Below are 13,319 nucleotides of genomic sequence, written 5' to 3'. Positions count from 1 at the left end.
GAAAGAAAGAAAAAGATTTTGAACAAGACTATCTAGATTTGAACTTAAAAGAGACCACCATCGCTATTGAGATTCCTTCTGGGGAGTACTGTAAAAGTAGCTTAACTAGGTAGGAAAATGATAATCCCAGCACTTTGGGAGGCCGAGGTGGGCAGATCACTTGAGAACAGCTTGGCCAACATGGTGAAACCCTGTCTCTACTAAAAATACAAAAATTAGCCAGGCTTGCCCGGGCGCGGTGGCTCACGCCTGTAATCCCAGCACTTTGGGAGGCCAAGGCGGGCGAATCACCCGAGTTTGGGAGTTCAAGACCAGCCTGAACAGCATGGAGAAACCCCATCTCTCCTAAAAATACAAAATTATCCAGGCTTGATGGTACATGCCTGTAATCCCAGCTACTCAGGAGGCTGAGGCAGGAGAATCACTTGAACCCGGGAGGTAGAGGTTGTGGTGAGCCGAGATCGCGCCATTGCACTCCAGCCTGGGCAACAAGAGCAAAACTTTGTCTCAAAATAATAATAATAATAATAATAATAATAATTAGCCAGGCATGGTGGCTAACACCTGTAATCCCAGCTACATGGGAGGCTGAGGCAGGAGATTCGCTTGAACCCAGGAGGTGGAGGTTGCAGTGAGCTGAGATCGTGCCATTGTACTCCAGCCTGGGCGACAGAGTGAGACTTAGTTTCAAAAAAAGAAAGTGATGATACTGTAATCCCAGTACTTTGGGAGACCGAGGCAGGTGGATCACCTGAGGTCAGGAGTTTGAGACCAGCCTGGCCAACATGGCAAAACCCCATCTCTACTAAAAAATAAAATAAAAAAAATTAGCCGGGTGTGGTGGCGGGTGCCTGTAATCTCAACTACTTGGGAGGCTGAGGCAGGAGAATTGCTTGAACCTGGAAGGCAGAGGTTGCAGTGAGCCAAGATCGCACTATTGCACTCCAGCCTGGGCGACAGCAAGACTCTTGTCTCAGAAAAAAAAAAAAAGTGATAATAATGTCAAATGTTTATTGAGTGCTTCCTATCTTCTAAGTAGTGTTTTTGGCAGTTAAATGCAGCTGTAAACAAGATAAAACCAAATCTCTGTCCTAAAGAAGCTGTATTCTAATGGGAGGAAATGGACATTGCATAAAATATTTATAAATAAAAAATAAACAGTCAACCCTCATATTAGGGATCTTAGTCTTCCACTATGAAGACTGGGCACAGTGGCTCACACCTGTAATTCCAGCACTGTGGGTGGCTCAGGCGGGTGGATCACAAGGTCAAGAGATCGAGACCATCCTGGCCAACATGGTGAAACCCTGTCTCTACTAAAAAATGCAAAAATTAGCTGGGTGTGGTGGCGGGTGCCTGCAGTCCCAGCTACCTGTGAGGCTGAGGCAGGAGAATTGCTTGAACCCGGGAAGCAGAGTTTGCAGTGAACCGAGATCACACCACTGCACTCCAGCCTGGTGACGGAGCGAGACTCCATCTCAAAAAATAATAATAAAGGCTAGGAATAAAATAAGGTACTACAATATAGAATGATGGGAGAATCTCAAAGGAAATAATATTTGAGGTGTCATCTTTTTAAAAAAGTTATTTTAGATTCATGGGGTACATGTGCATGTTTGTTACATGGGTATGTTGCATGTTGGTAGGGATTGGGCTTCTAGTGTGCCCATTACCCAAATAGTAGTGAACATTGTACTCATTAGGTAATCTTTTTTTTTTTTTTAGATGGATTCTCACTCTGTTGCCCAGGCTGGAGTGCAGTGGTGTCATTTTGGCTCACTGCAACCTCTGCCTCCTGGGTTCAAATGATTCTTCTGCCTCAGCCTCCCAATAGGTGGGATTACAGGCATCCGCCATCGTGCCTAGCTAATTTTTGTATTTTTGGTAGAGACGGGGTTTTGGCATGTTGGCCAGGCTGGTCTCGAACTCCTGACCTCAGGTGATCCACCTATCTTGGCCTCCCAAAGTGCTGGCATTATAAGCATGAGCCATGGCACCCGGCCATTAGGTAATTTTTCAACCCACTGCCCCATCTTTTGGAGCCCCAAGTGTTAATTATTTCCATCTTTATGTCCATGTGTACCCATGGTTTAGCTCCCACTTACAAGTGAGAACATGTAGTATTTGGTCTTCTGTTTCTGAGTTAGTTCACTAAGGACACTGGCCTCCAGCTCCATGCATGTTGCTGCAAAGGACGTGATTTTATTCATTTTTATGGCTGTGTGAGGTGTCATTTTATTATCGAGAAGCAGCAGTCTGGTGAAGATCTGGAGGGAATGGTATTCCAAGAAGGAACAGCAGGTGAAAAGGCTGTGAGCCAGAAATTATCTAGGAATGTTTGAGGGACAGAGAGAAGGCTAATGTGACTGAAACCTAGAGAATGAGGAGGAGGGACTATGGAAAGAGGTAAGGTCAGAAAGAGGGTAAGCAGATATGTGGAGTGGGCTGTGAGCGGAGAGGGAAAAATTAAGGACAAATGAGGTTTTGATCTGAGCAGTTGGGTAGATGGTAGTGTTACTGTCATAGGAATGACTTGGGGAAGGACTGAATTAGGTATATGGGATAATCGTCATCAGTTCAATTTTGACAATGCTATATTTGAGATAAATAGGAGGTATCCAAGTAGTACCCAAAAAGGAAGTCCCTATTAGCTGGATGGGTGGGAAGAGCCAACAAATGAAATTAAGGAGGAGTAGCAGTGAGGGGAGGAGGAAAAACTGAAGAATGTGGTCTGTGAAAGCCTAGGAAAGAAATTGAGGCCGGGCGCGGTGGCTCAAGCCTGTAATCCCAGCACTTTGGGAGGCCGAGACGGGCGGATCACGAGGTCGGGAGATCGAGACCATCCTGGCTAACATGGTGAAACCCCGTCTCTACTAAAAAAATACAAAAAACTAGCCGGGCGAGGTGGCGGGCGCCTGTAGTCCCAGCTACTGGGGAGGCTGAGGCAGGAGAATGGCGTGAACCCGGGAGGCGGAGCTTGCAGTGAGCTGAGATCCGGCCACTGCACTCCAGCCTGGGCGGCAGAGCGAGACTCCGTCTCAAAAAAAAAAAAAAAAAGAAATTGATCACTAGCTTTAAGATGCCGGTCTAGTAACTTATTTAAAGCTGTTTGGCTAATGAGAATGAATAGAGGAGAGAGAGAGACTGATGATAGAGGAGAGGAAATAAATAGAAAATGGAAGTCCTTGAGGCAAGAGGATAGGACACTGAGCAAAGTGGTGGGATCATCAATTGAGAGTGGTCATGGAGATTATGGTGATAGAGATTTGGGGTAGGGGAATGTGTGAAATAGGCATCTGGGAGAGTAAGGGAACAGAGTGGCACAAGCCATAGAGTTAGTAAATGGCAGGGACAGGATTCTGACCTAGGTATCAAAGTTTGATTTTTTTTCTGTATTAAATTGCCACCCTAGGCCAGGCGTGGTGGCTCATGCCTGTAATCTCAACACTTGGGAGGCCAAGGCGGACAGATTGTTTGAGCTTAGGAGTTCTGAGACCAGCCTGGGCAACATGGTGAAACCCTGTGTCTACAAAAAATATAAAAATTAGCTGGACGTAAGTGGCATGTGCCTCTAGTCCCAGCTACTCAGGAGGCTGAGGTGGGAGGATAGCTTGAGCCCGGGAGGCAGAGGTTGCAGTGAGGCAAGATTGTGCCATTGCCTCCAGCCTGGGTGACAGGCAGGTCCTGTCTCAAATTTAGAAAGCCACCCTAACAAGCAAAGTAGTAAATACTAAAGGTGTGTTTTCATAGAGAATCAGAAAAATTGCGACCAGGTGAGCCCAAAAGTGAAGCTTAAAAGAAAGCACCTTACTAGCTTTTCTACTCATGGCAATTATTATTTGTTACCTTGTATTATAGTTATTTGATGTACCTCTGTGGTATGTTACTTCAAGTAAGTATAAAATTCCTGGTGGGGTAGAGACCGTGAACTAACATTTTGCCTTTACAGACCTAGCACTGCTTTTACAAGGTGGATCCTTAAATGATTATTGAACAAATAGCCTCTGATTGATATGAGAAGTGATATTTATAGTTAAGTGTTGCCTTTCTAAAATGTCATTCAGGCAGGGTGCGGTGGCTCACACCTATAATCCTAGCACTTTGGGAGATCAAGGTGGGTTGATCACTAGAGGTCAGGAATTTGAGACCAGCCTTATCAACATGGTGAAACCCTGTCTCTACTAAAAATACAAAAATCAGCTATGCATGGTGGCACATGCCTGTAATCCCAGTTACTCCAGTGGCTAAGCGAGGAGAATCGCTTGAACTCCGCAGGCGGAGATTGTAGTGAGCCAAGATCGCACCACTGAACTCCAGTCCGGGTACCAGAGTGAGACTCTGTCTCAAAAAAAAAAAAAAAAAAAAAAAGTCATTGAGCAGTCCATCAGCATGGTTGTGTGCTACTGAGATATGTTTTGATGCAGTTTTCACATTTGCCATAAGCCCTGCTCACTGTTGGTAGTTAGCTAGGACGTCCATTCCCTACCAAAACTCTGGCATAGTGTGGCTCAGGATGTGGCTCAGTGTGTTTAGAAGAGGTTTGCAAATGTGTGTGACCATAGTCTGAGCAGAAAGCTAGGTAGATGTGACCTTTTGTGATAAAAGTTAATTTTCTGGCCGGGCGCGGTGTCTCACGCCTGTAATCCCAGCACTTTGGGAGGCCGAGGCAGGTGGATCACAAGGTCAGGAGATCAAGACCATCCTGGCAAACATGGTGAAACCCCGTCTCTACTAAAAATACAGAAAATTAGCCGGGCGTTGTGGCTGGCGCCTGTAGTCCCAGCTACTCTGGAAGCTGAGGCAGGAGAACGGCGTGAACCCACGAGGCAGAGCTTGCAGTCAGCCGAGATCGTATCACTGCACTCCAGCCTGGGCGACAGAGGAAGACTCCCTAAAGTATAATTAAAAAAAAAAAGTTTTAATTTTGTAGATTTCTGCCTGATGCATATTTCTAGATCACTGAAGATTGGAGGAAGTTTAACTCTTGAATATATAACACCATAGGTGCTTAAATGTGTAAATGTCAAAGCATGCATGACTTTAACTCATTCATTCCAAACTTTTTTTTCCCCCACAACAGATGCTTCCACCTGTACTTGCTGGGAAGCAGATCAAGGATTTAGAAACCTAAAATTAAAACAAGACTTGAGGTACAGTGTAGGATGGGGCAGCAGGAGCAGTGAAATTCCTCTTGTTTCCTAATGGTGAAGATAATCACTTAGTAATTGAGAAGAGTTCCCTGCCAATATTTCTATCTTGCTTTGGGTGGGGGACAACAAGCACCTTCCTTCTAGGGAGTTAAGGGTACTACTCTCCTGCCTCTGGGCTAGGATATGTTAAAAGCAATGTTAGGAAATACTCTTTGGTGTGTAATTGGTGGCTTCCTTTCTTTTGTTACCAGTTTTCCTGTCTTTTAAGTTTTTTCTTCACAATATCGTTACCCCTGTAATCTCATACTCCAGAGTCTAGTTTTTATGTAGCTTATTTTTGTCAGTGCTTACCAGAATATAAATTTAGGAAGATTTGAAGAAATGTTTTTCCATCTGAGGCTCTAGGATTTCCAAGGGTCCACATATTCTTTTTTTTGAGACAGGGTCTCTCTCTGTTGCCCAGACTGGAGTGCAGTGGTGTAATGTTGGCTCACTGCAACCTCTGCCTCCCGGGTTCAAGCGATTCTCATGCCTCAGCCTCCTGAGTAGCTGGGATTATAGGCATGTGCCACCACGCCTGGCTAATTTTTGTATTTTTAGTAGAGATGGGGTTTCACCATGGTGGCCAGGCTGGTCTCCAACTCCTGGACTCATGTGATCTGCCTGCCTCGACCTCCCAAAGCGCTAGGATTATAGGCGTGAACCACAACGCCTGGCCCCCATATTCTTAAGGGTTGGGGATTCTGTGAGAATTTTTTTTTTTTTTTTTTTTTTTTTGAGATGGAGCCTTGCTTTGTCGCCCAGGCTGGAGTGCAGTGGCCGGATCTAGGCTCACTGCAACCTCCGCCTCCCGGGCTCATGCCATTCTCCTGCCTCAGCCTCCTGAGTAGCTGGGACTACAGGCGACTCTGCCGCACCTGGCTAGTTTTTTTGTATTTTTAGTAGAGACGGGGTTTCACCATGTCAGCCAGGATGGTCTTGATCTCCTGACCTCGTGATCCCCCCATCTCGGCCTCCCAAGGTGCTGGGATTACAGGCTTGAGCCACCGCGCCCAGCCTCTGTGAGAATTTTTAACAGCTTTTCATATTTGATTATCTTTAAGTTTAAAAAATAATTACAGAATGGTTTAAAAAATAGAGATTTCCACTGGGTTCAGTTGCTCATGCCTGTAATCCCAGCACTTTTGGAGGCTAAGGCAGGAGGATCACTTGAGCTCAGGAGTTTGAGACCAACCTGGACCACATAGACCCCTGTGTCTACAAAAAATATATATTAAAATATATTTTTTAAAACACAGAGATTTCCTGTATACCCTTCACCCAGATTCCCTAGATAAGAACATTTACCGCATTTGTTTTGTCATTCTCTCTTTGTATACATATATATACACATCATTACTTTTTTCCTGGAATGCTGGAAATTTGCAGACACGATGCCTCTTTACTCCTATATCTCAAATGTATATTTCCTAAAAACATTACAGTGATCAAATTCAGGAAATTAACATTGATACAATATTATTTTCTAACCTACAGACCTTAAAAATTATTTTGACCAGTTTTAAGTTTAAAATTCTCTGCAATGACAGTTTTCAAATGAAATAAATTTTAATAGGCTAATTTTTGTTTTCTGTCAGAATTCTTGAACTGTGATCTATTCTTATATCTGACAGTGTTTTTCTTTAAATGAGGCCTATACTTCACTCAAGTGTAAGAAACACTGTATTTTAGTTTTCGTAAGAAATCTTTAGGTAGGAGTGAGTTTTTGAAGTCTTTGCTTATTAAAATCAAGATAAAGTAAAAAGCTATTTCTGATTTGTAGTTAGGAAATTCAGTGGAAGGTCTGGAGTAAGACCTAGGATCTCACTTTTGGCTGTCCACCTTGAGGACAGGAATACTCTCTGTCTTGTCTTAGTTAAGTTCTTATCCAGATTCTTAAATATTTTTGATGACAAGGAAACTTAAGTATCCTGTACATTGACACATGTAGTTTTGTTTTTGTTTGAGACAGAGTCTCCCTCTATCTTCTAGGCTGGAGTGCCGTGGCACAATCTCTGCTCACTGTGTAACTTCCACATCCTGGGCTCAGGGGATCCTCCTGCTTCAGCCTCCCAAGTAGCTGAGACTATAGGCATATACCACCACACCTGGCTAGTTTTTGTAGTTTTGTAGTAGACTTTGTCTCGGAAAAAAAATTAGCCCATTGTGCTGGCTCACACCTGTAGTCCCAGCTACTCAGGAGGCTGAGGCAGAAAGATCACTTGAGTTTGGAAGGTGGATGCATCAGTGAGCCAAGATTGCGCCGCTGGACTCCAGCCTGGAAGATAGAATGAGACCATGTCTCAAAAAATAAATAAATAAATAAATAAATAAATAAATAAATAAAATGTACTAAAAATGAGTTAAAAGCTGTCATTCTGTAACTTCTATTTGTTGATCCCAGTTCTGACTTTCAGAATTGCACAAAATAAGATTATTTTATCTTCTAAGCTTTCTGATAGTTTGAAATAAACCACTATGGTCCTGTAAATCTTTTTTCTTCTAAGGTAGATAAAAATACTTCTATTTAGCTTTAACCATTTCTTGTGTGACATGATATCCAGAATAGATTTCTTTACTATCCAACTTGTTTGTATTTATTAATACGCTTGATAGGGCCAAACTGCTCTTATTTATCGGGCTTCCCTTTGTAAGTCTTACTTCTAATGTCCTAGCCTAGAGATTGGTTGGTTGTTTTTTTTTTTTTTAAGTCATGTCATTCTTTGGTTCCTTGAGCTTGCCATGACTAAAACTCTTAACTAAGTCTTTTTCCATATATACCATGTGACCTAATAGAGATTTATCTTCATGTTGATATGAATTCTTTAAATATAATTCCATCAGCAAGCTGCAGATTTGCCCACTTTACTATGTTTGTGACAGATAACTGGCTAACATCCTTTTTTTTTTTTCCTCTGTAGTAGTTTTTCAGAAGAAGAAATAGGCTATTCTAGCATGATCTCATCCTGTGGAGTTAAATACTCGTTTTCATATGCTTCCTTATTTTTTATGGTAGGGAGTACAGGAGGTTTAATACTCTTAACTTCTTGTTTCCATACCTTTGTTTCATCAACCTTTCTTCAAAAACTCTCTTCTTTGCTCTTGATATTATTTACCAAAACAAGTGTTCTTTTTTTTTTTTTTTTTTTTTTTTTTTACTGGGGTATACTTGTAGCTTTATAAAGTCAATGTCCTTATTTCTAGGAATAACCAGGAAGTATATATTCTCTTGCAAAGCAACAACCAAATCTTTGTGGGACTGTATTAGTTTGCTAGGGCTACCATAAACACAGTATCACAGATTGGATGACTTAAGCAACAGAAATACATTATCTCTCAGTTCTGGAGGCTAGAAGTCCAAGAGCAAAGTGTCAGCGGGGTTGGTTCCATCTGAAGGCTGTGAGGGTAAATCTGTTCCACGTCTCTCCCTTTGGCTTGTAGATGGCTGAGTTCCACCCGTCTTCACATCGTCTTTCCTCTGTCCTTATCTCTGTGTCAAAATTTTTCCTTTTTATGAGAACATAAGTTATGTTAAATTAGTGTCTACCCTAATAACCTCATCTTAATTTCTTTTTCTTTTTTCTTTTTCTTTTCTTTTTTTATTTTATTTTATTTTAATTTATTTATTATTATTATACTTTAAGTTGTAGGGTACATGTGTATAACGTGCAGATTTGAGTATATGTGCTGCCGAAGCGAGCACAAAAACAAGTGTTCTTATGTTAAAAACATTTGTAGCCAGTTCTTGCTGTTAATTGTGGTCTCACAGTTGTATTAATTTCTTCAAAAAGGTCCTGCCCTCTTATTGCTGCAGCAGTCTACTCTTCCTGGCCATGGCTAGGTCTCCTACCTAGGAAGACTCTCCTGGAAATGGTGTACTTCAACTCTAAAATAATACTCTGACCATAATTTCCAGTTCTTCCACCTTATTGACCCTTCTGCCTCTCTTCCTAGTTTCTACCAAATCCACTCTTTGAAGCCCTCAGTATCTTGTCCCTACCCTGTTGAGTTTATCAGCTTTTACTCCCTGTCTATTATTTAGGGATCTTTAGGTTAGTCATTTTAATATTTTTGAGAAATCAGTTCTCTCAACTTCTTGCCTTCTACCCCTCTTGTCCCGCCCATCTTGCTGGATTAATTCACTAGTTGTTGCCTCTGATGGCTTAATCCCTTCAACAAAAATAGAATAAGTATGCTAATAAGCTCAATTATAAATTAGTAATGTCCAACTTTGGGCAGCAACATTGAGGATTACAGTCTACTTCCGTTTCTGTTACCTACACTTGAATTTTCTTTGTCTTTTACCCTGTCTCTTCTCCTAGCTTTCGGGGGAAAGAAACTAGTTCTGGGGGAACTAATTATGTCAGAAAAGTAGAGACCAAGAGTATGCTTGCTTTATTTTGAAACTAATATATCTTCACTTCTCTATAGCTCCTTCTCTATTTTTCTTTTCTTTTCTTTCTTTCTTTTTTTTTTTTTTTTTTTTTTTTTGAGACGGAGTCTCGCTGTGTGCCCCAGGCTGGAGTGCAGTGGCGCAATCTCCGCTCACTGCAAGCTTTGCCTCCCGGGTTCATGCCATTCTCCTGCCTCAGCCTCCTGAGTAGCTGGGACTACAGGCGCCCACCACCGTGCCCGGCTAATTTTTTGCATTTTTAGTAGAGACGGGGTTTCACCATGGTCTCGATCTCCTGACCTTGTGATCCGCCTGCCTCGGCCTCCCAAAGTGCTGGGATTACAGGCCTGAGCCACCGTGCCCGGCCTTTTTTTTTTTTTTTTATTGAGGCGGAGTCTCACTCTGTCGCCCAGGCTGGAGTGCAGTGGCGTGATCTCACTGCAACCTCCCAGGTTCAAGCGATTCTTCTGCCTCAGCCTCCCAAGTAACTGGGATTACAGGCACCTGCCATCATGCCTGGCTAATTTTTGTATTTTTGTAGAGATGGGGTTTTACCATGTTGGACAGGCTGGTCTTGAACTCCTAACCTCAGGTGATCCGCCCGCCTCAGCCTCCCAAAGTGCTGGCATTACAGGCTTGAGCCACTGCACCCAGCCTGTGTCTCCTTCTCTTGAGATCACTTCCTCAATCTAATTTAGTGATTCCATAATTTTTCTGTCATCTAAACAACTTGTCTGCTCACCAACTCTATGATGAGGGAGGGTAGCAAGATACAGAATGGCTTATATGTTTTTAAAAAGAAAAACAATGATCTCTGTTTAAAAACCACACCCAAGTGCATGCACAAATGAGTGCAGAAAGCTCTCTAGATCGAAGTGTTAAGAGTAGTTGTCTCTGGAAAGTTGGATTGTGGACTTTTCCTTTTGCGTGTTTGTAATTTGATTTTTATCTATTAACATTAAATGCTTTTAATGATGAGAAAATTTCCCTCCAAATTTCTGATTGTGCTTATATTCTTTTATTATAAACATTTTATTTTATCAAGTTCTGGGAAATGTCGTTTCATTTCTTTTTTTTTAAACACCTCCCCCTCCCGTCTTGTCATTTCTGTCAAACAATTCTTTGATTTCTAAAATGGACCTTCATTATTCTCCCTTCCCTCCCAACTCCACAAAAATTTACAATATAACCTGAGCCTATTTTTGTCATATTTTGTCAGGATTATTCTTTTCATCTGCCTGTCCAAAATAGAACTGCTGAAGTTTAAGAAAGTGTTCTGGTCACCTTTGTATTTCCAGCATTTCATATGTGTGCCTACTATGCAGATAAAGCCTGTGGTTGGACATCTCCTGGTACCTTCTGTCTTCTTGAAAAAATTTCAAATGGTACTAATTTAAATCTAAGATACCATAGGTTCTAATATGCCATCGATTGTAAGAAAATGATTATTTTATGAACGTTGAGAAGTGAAAAAATTTTTCAGTTAAAACTGTGATACCATTGATAGCATGCATCCTGTGGGCAAAATGTATATCATAGAATTGATGAAGTACAGTAGTGCTAACATCACATTTATGAGGTTTTTAGTGGTTTTGGAGTAGAAAAAAATGGTTAATTTTGGCACTGCTTCAGATCTCATTCATGTATTATCAGCTTACTGCCCCCACCCCCCGATCATTACTTGGTTTTGTATGGCTACCACAGACACTGGTGAATGGAATGAATTATGATGAAGTTAGGCCTACATTTGGGGAAAAGGGCTTTGCATGTTTCCTTTCAGGAACATTGAAAACAGATTGTTGTATTCCAGTCTTGCCACATAGCCCAATGAGTGACTAGCTGAAAATACAAATCTCGCTGTCATGTCCTTTTGTAGCTTCCTTTTCTCCAAGTAGACAGTCCCTTAGTATGCCTTGATGTGCTAGTGTACATCAGACTTGTGGCTTTTGATTTCTCTTAGTCAGTGTGGTTACCTTTGTTAGAACATAACCCAGAGAGCTGCACACTGTGTTATGGAGCAGATGCATTGTACTGTGGAATAGTCTTGCCTTTGGGACTGTTGAACAGATACCAAAAGAGATTGAGAAGCATTGATCCATAAGATGAAATATGATTCTTCTCATGAGAAACCTGACCACTGCCTCCTACTCCATCTTATTGTTGGCTTCTTTCTGCCTTACACCTTATATTCAGGTAATACTGAACTGTTTATAGATTCTTTACACATATTATTCTGTGTTATTTTGTGTGTTTGTGTGACGGGTTTTCACTCAGTTGCTCAGACTGGAGTGCAGTGGCATGATCTTGGCTCAATGCAATTTCTGTCTCCCAGGTTCAAGCAATCCTCCCAACTTAGCCTTCCTTTTAAAAATTATTTTTTATTTTTATTTTTTTTGAGAAAGAGTTTTGGTCTTGTTGCCCAGACTGGAATACAATGGCATGACCTTGGCTCACTGCAACCTCCACTTCCCGGGTTCAAGTGATTCTCCTATCTCAGCCTCCCAAGTAGCTAGGATTACAGGCACGCACCACCATGCTTGGCTAGTTTTGTATTTTTAGTAGAGATGGGGTTTCACCATGTTGGCTAGGCTGGTCTTGAGCTCCTGACCTCAGGTGATCCGCTGGCCTCGGCCTCCCAAAGTGCTGGGATTATAGGCATGAGCCACCGCACCTGGCCTAAAAATTATTTTTAAGAGAGATGAGGTTTTGCTATGTTACCCAGGATGGTCTCGAACTCCTGAACTCAAGTGATCCTCGCAACTTAGCCTCTTAAAGTGTTGGGATTACAAGCGTGGGCCACTATGCCCAGCCTTATTTTATGTGTTAATCTCTGACTCTGCCTGGGATCTTCCCACAAATGTATTCTTCAAAAACGAATCCTCTCTTCAGGAATTTTTTTTTTTTTTTTTAAAGACAGCCATCACCACAGCTGGAGTGCAGTGGTGTGATCATGGCTACCTGCAGCCTCGACTTCCTGGGGTCAGGTGATCCTCCCACCTCAGCCTCCCAGGTAGCTAGGACTACAAGTGCACGCCACCATGCCTGGCTATTTTTTTGTATTTTTTATAGAGACAGGGTTTCACCATATTGCCCAGTCTGGTCTCAATTGCCTGGGCTCAAGCCATCAGCTGGCCTCAGCCTCCTGAAGTGCTGGGATTACAGATGTGAGCCACCACACCTGGGCAGGAAAAATTCTTTGCATTCCTATTTTCCCACTAAACTGAGTTGCATATCATCCTCTTTGCTGCCTCACTATACATATTTCTATTCTTATATTTACTCCATTATGTTGGAATTACTTTTGTTACAAGTTTCTTTTTTGTAACTTACAGGAAGCTGAACTTTTTGAGGGCAGGGATGCTGCTTTATTCAAATTTGGTCTCTAGGACTTAGCATAGTATGTGGCACTATCTTGAGTAAATATGTGTTAAACTAAATGTAACTGAGTCTGAAGGAATGGACAATCCATATAGAATATACCTGTAGGTAGTAAGTATCCTAAGTTTTAATACAAATAACTATTATTTCAATTGTTTTTAAGTATTTATGATTTCTTTTTATTCTTTTGCATGTTTTCTTGGCTGAATGGAAATAGAGAAGAAGAAAATGAGGTAAGTATAATTTAACTAGTCATTCAATGATTATGACACTGACCACTAAACACATTTTAGAAATTGGGTAAAAGCTGAAAATACTCAAAATGTAGCTATCATTTTGAATGTCAAATGAAGTAATAG

At 41.7% G+C, this 13,319-nt stretch overlaps 1 protein-coding gene and 2 long non-coding RNA genes across 17 annotated transcripts in view; 2 read left to right on the top strand and 1 right to left on the bottom strand.

The window, feature by feature from the left end:
- SETD2 (SET domain containing 2, histone lysine methyltransferase) overlaps positions 1–13,319 on the top strand; it is a 154,847-nt gene that overhangs the window by 27,913 nt on the left and 113,615 nt on the right. For 10 of the 15 annotated variants that reach the window (XR_013413845.1, XR_003727278.2, XR_013413847.1 and 7 more), the window contains exon 2: positions 13,178–13,193. The exons of the other annotated variants lie outside the window; for them this stretch is intronic. Coding sequence is in view for 4 of the 10 variants with exons in the window: in XM_028844063.2 (XP_028699896.2) it covers positions 13,178–13,193 (16 nt within the window). In the remaining 6 variants the exon portion in view is untranslated. The remainder of the gene's footprint in view (positions 1–13,177; positions 13,194–13,319) is intronic. 15 annotated transcript variants of the gene reach the window in all.
- On the bottom strand, positions 676–4,368 carry LOC144339143 (uncharacterized). Its single transcript, XR_013413864.1, has 2 exons — positions 3,531–4,368; positions 676–805 (listed from the first exon to the last, which is right to left on the bottom strand). It is a non-coding gene; the product is annotated as an uncharacterized LOC144339143 (long non-coding RNA).
- LOC144339156 (uncharacterized) lies at positions 2,746–4,196 on the top strand. The gene is made up of 2 exons (XR_013413879.1): positions 2,746–2,957; positions 3,611–4,196. It is a non-coding gene; the product is annotated as an uncharacterized LOC144339156 (long non-coding RNA).

This window comes from Macaca mulatta, chromosome 2 (genome assembly GCF_049350105.2).
Source record: "Macaca mulatta isolate MMU2019108-1 chromosome 2, T2T-MMU8v2.0, whole genome shotgun sequence".
In the NCBI taxonomy this organism is placed as follows: Eukaryota; Metazoa; Chordata; class Mammalia; order Primates; family Cercopithecidae; genus Macaca; species Macaca mulatta.
Note: the sequence above shows the minus strand (reverse complement) of the source record. Positions and strands in the feature narration are given on the sequence as shown.